Genomic DNA, 10,920 nt, shown 5'->3' with positions numbered 1-10,920 from the left:
TTTGACAGTCAAATATCTCGAAATCATAGTTTTACAAAAAAAATGTTTCAGACAAAAATTGTACAGTTTCAAGGGGGACGTAACATGATGACAATAATTTAACCTTGGATAGTTGTTTGAAATTCAGGTGAAGGTCACCTTCAATTTCTTCAATAAAACCCTCTATTTTTCATTACATATTCTTGTAACTTACCACGAGAGCTTTCCAAAATACTATAATAAAGCTCTCTTTCGTTAAAAATTTTCTGATATTTCAAATTTTGTTATGAATTTTTCATATAAAATATCTCGTCAAGTATTCACTTTTCGATTCACTTTACTTTGATACTTTTATACGTAGAATAATGAAAGGAATCAAATAATATTAATTTTTATATTTGCAATTTTGTAAAATTTGAATGCGTCTACAAAATGCAATTAAATTTTTTAAAATAATTTTTTAATTTTTTTTTACATCAATCGATTTCTCAAGCTACAAGAGTATGCAATAAAAAATAGGGGATTTTATTTAAGAAATTGAAGGTGACCTTCAAATAACTATCCAAGCTCAAATCACTGCCATCATCTTATGTCTCCCTTGAAACCGTACAACTTTTGTCTGAAGCATTTTTTTCTAAAATTACATGATGTTGAGATATTTGACTGTGAAAAATAAAACGGGACACCCTGAACATATATGTATATACACGTAATATATATACATCTACATATGTATATGTATGTATAAGTACAATAATACAACAGCTATTTAGTTATCAATACCCACATCTTAATACACGTTTTTATTCTTTTATAGTTTTAATAGTAGATACTTTTTGATAGCGTTACATTTTGCCAAGTACGGTTATGTATCCTGCTTCCTCTGATTTCACAAGCGAAATCGAAAGCATGATCATGTTGCTCCTCTCTTATACGGTAGAGATCGAAATTTTAGACTGTGTTTGTTATTGCCTTAACCCTTCTCGATGGACTTGAGCTGTCCATCATCATATCATGCTACTAGTCAACAATGTTATTAGCTATGTACTTAGAAGGGCTAAGATTTCATAAAGGTGAGAGATCAATTTTGAGAAGTGTACTTCTAAAAATTCAACTCCTTGAATATGCATATTCTAGCGAATCATAAAGAAAAGAAAATGTAAAATACTACAACCGAATGTCAAAAAAATATTTCTTCTTATCACAATTAATCCTGCATGTTCAAAGGGATGATATTTTCAGAACTATCGAGAATACATATAATGATTATTATTAATGCACTTTACATAATATTTTACACAAATTATGTTTTCCAAATTATCAGGATACCTTATCATAGGTGTCTTCTCTTCAAGAGAGTTACGCAAACTAAATATATCGAAAGATCGGCGGAAAGCTATAAACGCAAATATCTATAAAAATCATGTTTTTACGTGAACGGAAGTTAAAGAATCTCTTATACTCAACTGTACAGTTCACACATACCTAGAATGTATAATTCTCTCGAATATTTTTAGACTACTAAATTACTGCATAAGTTTCTACGAACGTTCACATTGTTTAATACAGCATATGACAAAAGAATATTTAAATAAATGCTTTAAACTCAATTTAAAATAATATCATAAGTACAATATCATAAGACTTTTATTTTGCTCTGAAGTCTCTAAACAAAAGATAAAGCTCAATTTCTCAATTCAAAATTGCTATTTTCTATTACTATATTCGATGTAACGTGTGCCTCCAGGATGATTAAACTCAAAATCATCATATATATTTTTTTCTGTTAACACTTATGCTCATTATTATCAATCAAAGTAATTTTATATTTTCAGTAATGCAGGACTTTTTCAAATTGAGATTTACATCCACCTTACATAATAAATAATAAAGTATAAATAATTAATTAAATAAATAAATACTTTAAATAATTGAAAATATGTTCCCCTGAGATTCCATAAATACTTATCGAAAAGTAAAGAAATATTAAATATAAAAAGTCAATAAAAACAAACTTCCTTTCCTCGTGTTCATTTATAAATCTTTTCCCTTCGTGTTAATGAATTAACGTATAGAGCGACTCAAATACAAAAATTTAATATAGCAATAGTTAACATTGCGGACAATTTATGTATAAGTTAAAGCTATTATAATTTGGATATATATGAATTTATATTAATAAAAACTTTGGTTTACGATTTATAAGTGCAATTACATTTGCTAATGCTATTCTGTAAGGAATATTTCATTATCTTGCAACTGATGCGACAAGTAACTTAAATAACTTAGGTATTGTCTCACTAATATTAAAACACGTATCGACTTATTCGACAACTTATTCATTTCAATCCTAGACTTCGTGTACATCGTTTAATACTATTTGCACGATAATTCAACGCATTGTATTACTATTATATTTAAGTCGCGTTTACCATGAACATGTTACAACGTTAAAATATACATAGCCTGTGCATGTACTAGTTTCTTACTTATTTATGGAGTTTTGCTATAGTGTTGTTCATTATAAGATATTATATTTACTTCCCATAGATAGTCAGATAGCCACCATCGTAACGTGTGTCCAGGCGTATATATGACTTCAAACACACCTAACGCTTTTTTTGTGACATTGGGCGTATGGATAAGTGTAACTTACAAGTGGTCAACAATAAGAAGCACAGTTTAACAAATAACTTCCTTCTACATCTTGCCATGAAAACTTACTCTATGACCAACGTGCTGCCCAGCGACCTATCAGCGAATGAAGTTCTTCTTTAGTCTGTAAAAGAAAATACAATTCAATGCAATTACTACATAAAATTTTATCAAAACACAAAATATCGAACAAAATATGCGCAAAAGAATTTGCGCACTGACAATCCTTAAATAGATAGATCTTGAATAAAGATTATCTTTTACATACCTTGGCACATTATTCACCGGAATCAAAAATACATTTAAGTAGAATGTATGTTTTATATTCTTTTCTTAAATTAGTATTAAGGCATAAAAAAGCAGCCACACACAAGAAATTATGAGTATTAAAATATCGAAATCATTCTTTCGTAACAAGATTGAGATTACCTTTAAGCAAAACAGGCGGTGGAAAACAATATATCTTGTTCTGAAAAATTATCCTAAATCATCTTCTTTCGTAAGTAGTTCGCTGTGCACCCAATGGAAATACATTTTGGTATCGACTATGGATGACTTTTAGTAAGCTGGGGCTTGAAAGTCACCCATACCCCGCTGTTGTTGCTGACCGAACGGTGGTTCTTGGTAAGCGGTGTCAGTGGCGTCAGGATAGCTTGTGTATCCTGTTCCACCGACAGGATCCGCCTCGTAACTTGGAGCGAATGCTGCGTCGGTACCTTGCTTAAATCTTCGAAACGCGAACCAAGCACAAGCAGCCTGCAATAATAGAATATAGTTCTGAGGCAAATTTACAGGAGAAACATTACATAATTATTTACCTATATAAACTAAAAGGAATGAAAAGTAGATGTTTATCATTTAATAAAACTTGCCGAACAAACTTCATCTAACGTACCCAAGTAAAGATGGAAAAGAATGAGAATGCGATAGCCGCTTGTAGATTATTCACGCCGTATCCTTCCGTTGGTCTTCGAGATTTATTCCATGCATTTGTCAAGTAACAGAATCCCACGAAATAGAGGAAAGACCAGAAACCCGAGAAACTGTAATTATGATATTAATATACGGCTATGATATTAACATATAATATATGATATTAATATCATATCAAATTATATGTAGCGTATCAAGTTATGTTAATCAAAAGATTCTAGAAAAGCACCTTTGACATAATTTTGAAACCATAATTATAAGATTTTTATTTTTACGTCCCGACTGTAAAAGTGTATGCGGCTTACCCCAAATCTATGAGGACAAAATGTTTCCTAGTCTTGACAGACGACATTTGTTCAAACAGGTATTCACCCGCAAGGAATCCGATACTGGCCAAAAACGCCAGTACACCGATACCAACTCCATAGTTGCACGCATTATTGTCGTCATTGTAAAGACAAACTTCTTTCCCATCTTCTTTCGGAAGATAACCTTTGCTGCTTATACATCCAAAGACGATTATTGCAAATAGCTGGAAGCACGATAAAAATTCTTCTGTAGAACAGGGGAAGCTTACAAAAAAATAAGATACATTGGGTAACAAGGTATAACCCAAACAGCATGAATGTCTAAAAGTCGCTGTAAAGATGTTTAAAAGATGTCTTAAATATGTCTTTACGACGTCTTTTAGACATGCATGCTGTTTGAGAAAATACTTATATATGAAAACTAAAATACATAGTATTTTGGCGAGAGTAACGTGAACAAAAGGAAGAATATAAATATATCTTTCATATTCTTTACATTCTATTAAAATTTATTTGAATAATAAGTAATAAATGAAGATGATAGTAGTGAAGAAAAAGGAAATATTAGATGTGTGCCTTGGCTGAAAAAGACCTACAAAGACATATTAAAATAAAATCAATAAAAATCTATTCAAAATTAACATAAATATGCTAGTCTGAAATCTTCGGTATTTATTTCGAATATAATTCCAGGCTTAAAATATCTTGGATCTTGAGCTGATGTGCTCCGAATCATTCTGGTTGCAGGCGCCTTGCATATTTAAACACCGTCTCCCTGTATCCACGTATGTACAACGCGGAAGGAAATCAGCGTTTTTATTGAAGAAAAGAAGGAGAGGAAAAGAGAGAACGAACGGGAGAGGATCCATTCGTTAGCTGTTAGCTAATAGCGCGGTCAAGGGAATGGAACATGGGGAGAGGCCCGCGATCCGAGCCTCGTATTTCGCCCGAAGTATATCCGCCGGGAAGGTCAAGCGAAGGATTCGCTCCATCGAATCGACTTGCGACGGATCTCAATTAGACGTCGAACGCTATGGGGATCCATGGCACACGGGGGTGTACCACTGGAATTCGCGAAAAATCAATAGAACCCCATCGTGGGCGCGGAAGTGGGGGAGGAGTCGAGGCTCTCTTTTAAAATCAATGACCATCCGTGTCGAGGGATCTCGCTCGCTCGCTCCCTTTCCCTCTCTCTCTTTCCTCCACGGCACCCGCAATCGTCGTCGCAATCACGCTCGAATCGGCCTGAAACGATCCCGCTCACGGGGGGGCTGGCGACGACTTACCAGGCATACCGCTCTCAGAATGACCTGCGGCCGCTGGACGAACGCGATCGGATCGAAAGGGGCCCCGGCCTTTCCGCCGCCGTACGCTCCGCCGTCCATCTTAGTGCGACTGAAGCGGAGATTTCAAAGCTCACGCAGCGACCGGGCGCATGCGCATGCAGAGTTTCGCCCGGTTCGCCGCCTCGACGGCGCGCCGCGGCCCACGGCCCCCGGGGGTGTGGAAAATATGCGCCCCGAAATCCCCACGGCCGCCCTCGAATGAGCTCTCGCAATTTACCCTATGCGCCCCTCTCGACTTTCCCCCGCAGTCGCAGTCGCGATTTATCCTGACCGCGGTTCCTCTTCGATTATTTCCTCCCCAACGCGATTCGCGCGTGGATTTCTCGACTTTTCTCACTCTTAATTCGAATTTACCCCCAAAAGGAGATACGCCGTACCCCGCGTACGACATTGACGAGAGGGGTGAGGGAGGCAGAAACGCTAAGGGCCCGGACCCGGACACACACTTTTTCGTAACAGTAACAGTAGGATTTCGACCAATCGTGTTACTCGATTGGTCGAAATCCTACTACTGTTACGAAAAAGTGTGTTGTCCGGGCCCTAAGGGTCAAAGCACATAACATGGCGTAGCGATATACGACGGTCGTAGTCCCCGACCTGACAGATCAGGATACGCCAAAGCTTGTGCGTTACTTACGTCCACGACTACGACTGTCATATGTGCTTTGGCCCTAACGCCTGGTCTACGATGGATGTATTAAGTCGTAAGTCGTAAGAATTGGCCAATCACAGTCGATTATTCTCCTCAAAATCGATTGTGATTGGCCAATTCTTACGACTTACGACTTAATACATCCATTGTAGACCAGGCTTAAAAAGGCCTTCACACACGAATAGAGACCTTTAAGAGGGAAGAAGAGGGAAATAGTCGACTCTGATTAGTGGATTTCCTTACGATTTACGTCTTACGGCTGCGTTCCTTTTGGGCGCTCACGCGCTCACACGCGCTGTAAGCATCGCTCTATCTTCGTTTGATATTCGATGTGCAACGAAGATAGAATGATGCTTACAGCGCGTGTGAGCGCGTGAGCGCCCAAAAGGAACGCAGCCTGTGTCTTCCGTCGTGTCGTGTGTCCGGGGCTTAGGCCCGGTCTACAATGGATGTCGGAAGTCGGAGTCGTAAGAAATTGACCAATCACAATCTATTATTCTCCTTGCGGTCGAAAAATAATGAACTGTGATTGGTCAATTTCTTACGACTCCGACATTCATTGTAGACCGGGCCTTAAGGGCCAAAGCACATATGACAGTCGTAGTCGTGGACGTAAGCAAGGGCCAAAGCACATATGACAGTCGTAGTCGTGGACGTAAGTAACGCACAAGCTTTGGCGTATCCTGATTTGTCAGGTCGAGGACTACGACTGTCGTATATCGCTACGCCATGTTATGTGCTTTGGCTCTAACGCACAAGCTTTGGCGTATATCCTGATCTGTCAGGTCGGGGACTACGACCGTCGTATATCGCTACGCCATGTTATGTGCTTTGGCCCTAAGATTACCTCTTTTCCACGATTCTGTCTTAAGAAAAGGAAAAAATAAATCTAGTTGCGTCAGTTAATTTTAAATAATGTTTATATAAACGACACTCTGAGAGCGCATTAAACTTTTTGGGGATTTTAGGTATTGGAAAACGGTGTTAATGAAAGGAAATCGTTTTTCTGCATCGTGTTATTTAGAAATATTTTTAGTACACAAAATGTTCATAAAGAATATTCTTAAAAAATTGTTTTGCGACTTACATAATAAAAGAATTATACATATATTAGTATCTGCGTATCTTAATCATCTATAAAACTTTTATCTCCAAAGTTTGTTCAATAATATACACGTTGCAATGCACAATCCACCAAACGAAACGCTATACAGTACATAAGAATACTTGCGGCTTTTGCTAGGCTGTAAAAAAAAGGTTTAGTTTAGGCGTTTTTGAACATGGATGCAAACCTAAAAATTTGATAAAATCAGATAAAAGTTTCATACAGTTTGCCAAGTTCTTATCGCGAGATGTTCAATTTTTACAACCTTTTAACTTGGAGAAATGTATACAAGGTGTTTGATAACACTATACAATAAAAAAAGCACAAGAACGAACCTTGCAGCATTTGATAGTTTTTTGGACGCAGAAAACGATCCCGTTTGTTAAATTGCTCTATCACGTCACAATTTTGAGATATTTACAGTTAAAGTTGCAAAAATGGGCTATTTTAGTGTATTTTGGCATATTGTAACTACGATATGTGACGTATCGGAGAAGTTTAATCGCAATCAAAATTAAGTATGTTGTTAGGACTTTTAGCCCTTAAAAGGAATTTGTTGTGTCGCTTATGGTTAAAAAGATATTGTTGATTAACGTAGAGTCTATTGCGTCAAAATTGCGACTTACATAGCTAAAGGATAGATGAAATATTTTTCGGGATCATTTTCTGCATCCAAAAAACTATCAAATGCCGCAAGGCTCGTTCTTGTGCTCGAAAAAAAAGTAATTTTTTGTTGTACAGTGTAATAAGGTCTAGCACCGCTCGTGGAGAGATAGAACGGGTTTAACTGAATAGAAAAGTCCTCTATCGTTTTGTGATTTTCGCAATAGTTATTGAGAAATTAAATAATTAAGAATTGCGAATGAGCGTGTATATGTGCGATTCAACAGCAAAAGACAGCTCTGCATTATGCATTATTGCGGTTGTTGCTAGAAGCGCATTCCTTCCATTGCCTCGACGCGTGCATAGCAACCGCAATTAATGCTCAGTGCTGTCTCTTGTCACTGAAAGATAATAAATTTCTCGTTTATTATTGTAAAAATCGCAAAATGGTAGATTTTTCTATTCAGTTAACCCGCTCTATACCTGCCCAACTACTACATTATTACACCTATTATTACACTTATTACACTGTTCAACAAAATATTACTTTTTTTTCGAGCACAAGAATTACAATTTCTTGGACGCATACGACCCGTTTGCCAAATTGCTCTATCACGTCACAATTTTGAGAAATTTGCAGTAAAGTTGCAAAAAGGACTATTTTAGTGTATTTGCGGTATAATATTATAACTACAATATATGTGACGTGTTGGAGAAGTTTTATTGAAATCAAAATGAAGTATGTTGCGACTTAAACCATATTCTATGAAATATTTTTTAATTATGTTATTCAAACTTAAAAGAGATTTTTTAGGTCGCTGAATATTAATATAATGTCGAAGTTGATTTTTTGTTTTAATATCCGCCATATTAGCTCCGTCATTTTGAATTTATCAACTTCGACATCAGATTATTATAGTATTCAGCGACATGAAAAACTCTTAAGTATAGACAACATAATTAATGAATCAACTTTGACGCTCTTTGATACTTGAATCAACTTTGATACTCTACAGTAATCATTAATATCATTTAACCATAATCGACACAATAAATTCTTTTTAAAGGCAGAAAGTCCTAACAACATACGTACATGTCGTAGTTATAATATAAAACAAAATATACTAAATTATATGGTAGTTTATAATATTAAAACAAAATAAAATAGTCCTTTTTGCAATTTTAACGGCAAATTTCTCAAAATTGTGACGTGACAGAGCAATTTTGTAAACGGAATCATATTCAGCATCCAAAAAACTACGGAAAACAATTATTCTCTTTTTTACATTTTTTTGTTGAACAGTGTTATCAGACATCCAGGATATAAGTGTAACATATTCGTTGATATACCGTAACTATCACAGCTTCCAATTCTTTCAACTTTAACTCAGCCTCATCGACTTCTTTAAGGGCGGCGTCGGCGGCCAAACACAGAATTTGAGAGGCACTCAAAGCCTTATCTGGCTCGACAAAAAAGTTGATTCTTTCTTTTCTCAACTTCATTCGGCAGTATTTCACAAAGTCTTGAATTATACTGAGTTGTCTCTCACCCAGCTGCAGTATCTCCACCTTATCAGATATCCTTTAAAAAAAAGACAGGACTTTTCAGTTTTAATATTACATCTAAAAATAAGAATAACGATTCGATACCTGTGATGAGGTTTCGCCTTTGTACTGTATGTCTTTTTCTTGGAGATACATAGAGCATTGACTATATTTTCTGCCTGATCTTTATCAGCACCTACAAATAATCCTTTATCATTGCTTTTGCATTTTTAATTTTTCTTTCTATTCTAACTTTTTCTCAGCCAATTTTGATACCTTTTTATGTATGGATGAGTAAAAGCCATAGTGGTGTAAGTCAAATTTTTTTAGATATTGACTCGTATGCATAGATGCAATCTATACAATATATAAATTGCATCTATGCGCACACGAATCAATATTTTACTATGGCATTTATCCCTCCATATGTACATTGTTCACACACCACAAGAAAAAGTAAAACATATAATTTTGCATGTAATTTTGATGTTATATCAATTTCTAAATAACTGTTGTTTATACCAATAGAAAGTAATCCAAATAAAAATTTTTTAATAAACCGTATTCAACATTAGAGATTGGCAATTAGAGGTCTTGCAATTTTTTTTATTATAAAAGACTGAATCCTTCTAGATTCCGTGGCTGTAAAGAGTTTAAAATTTGGAAATTATATTTCAAAATAATTGTAATCCACTTTGCACGCCGGCAGATCTTGTATATGTACAAACTTTAACCTAATATTTAATTTTTATAGAATTTTTACCGAAATGTCATGTATGATCAAATCACACGAATTAAAATCTCTGTAAGTAGAACGTGTTACAATAAAACAGTGACGCATTTGTCAGAATAAACGTATTACCAAGTTGCACAAAATCCTCCTTGGTTAACTTATGCAACGCGTCGGTTGATATGTTTCTCCTTTGAAACTCTTTTATTAAATCGTGTGCCCCCACGCCGCGTAATAACGTCTCAGTCTGCTTGGTAAATCCCAGAAGATCAAGATCCGTGCCCATTTTTCTGCAAGGTGGAAAGATTTCATTCGAGAAAAACGAGAAAAACTATCAGAGCTTCGAAATTCCGCAGCCACTGTGCTTCCCTGTTGTAAACAAACGATACAAACATTAAATTATAGAAGTGCGTTCCTTTACCGACGACAGCTTATTAGCATTTAACTTAGCAACCACAGGTATATGTGTTGACGAGAAAAATCTGAAATATATTTTATTATTATTTTGTCTGAATTTTTTCTGGAAAAAAACCGTTCCATTTCGTATAAAAAAATTTGAAAAATTCTGAGCAAGTCTAAAAATTTTTATAGAAATTCTAATTAATATTATAATTAATATATGACAAAATCTGTGCAGTTTATCAGAAATTTAAAATTTTCATATAACGGATACTGAAATATTCTGAAAATCCTCATCCAATTATTTCTGAAAGTTTGAGAAATTTTATATTTTTTCAGAATTTTTCATAAGTCAATTCTTAAAAAATTTCTGAGAAAATATATAAGAAACTTTTTCATCGATCATATTATAAAGAAAATTAATAATAGAAAAAAAACCGCATTAAATTACGACATCTGTTTTACCGGCAGTCGGTAAGATAGATTCTGCAGTGCGCTGTTTTGAGACGCGTCAAGTCAGCTGCGAAGCCTACGGTCCTCAGTCCTGATAGTATGTAGTAGAAACACGCGCTATAGCTAAATATACATCCCCGTTTTGACAGTTCTCCACATCATCGTTCTTTCCCGTTCTCTCTCCCGGAGGTATGACCACCTTGATCCTCGGC

General features: G+C 35.5%; 1 protein-coding gene across 1 annotated transcript; it reads right to left on the bottom strand.

Moving 5' to 3' along the window:
* Positions 1-1,233: 1,233 nt before the first annotated feature.
* Syngr (synaptogyrin) lies at positions 1,234-10,225 on the bottom strand. Its single transcript, XM_071782723.1, is given in 8 exon segments — positions 1,234-2,758; positions 3,064-3,390; positions 3,530-3,677; positions 3,873-4,099; positions 5,162-5,290; positions 8,938-9,163; positions 9,232-9,322; positions 9,989-10,225. Coding segments are annotated over 7 exon segments (1,173 nt in total). The 5' UTR covers positions 10,143-10,225; the 3' UTR covers positions 1,234-2,758; positions 3,064-3,192.
* Positions 10,226-10,920: the final 695 nt, after the last annotated feature.

Source organism: Temnothorax longispinosus, chromosome 7, assembly GCF_030848805.1.
Source record: "Temnothorax longispinosus isolate EJ_2023e chromosome 7, Tlon_JGU_v1, whole genome shotgun sequence".
NCBI lineage: Eukaryota > Metazoa > Arthropoda > Insecta > Hymenoptera > Formicidae > Temnothorax > Temnothorax longispinosus.
This window is presented reverse-complemented; position numbering and strand designations above follow the sequence as displayed.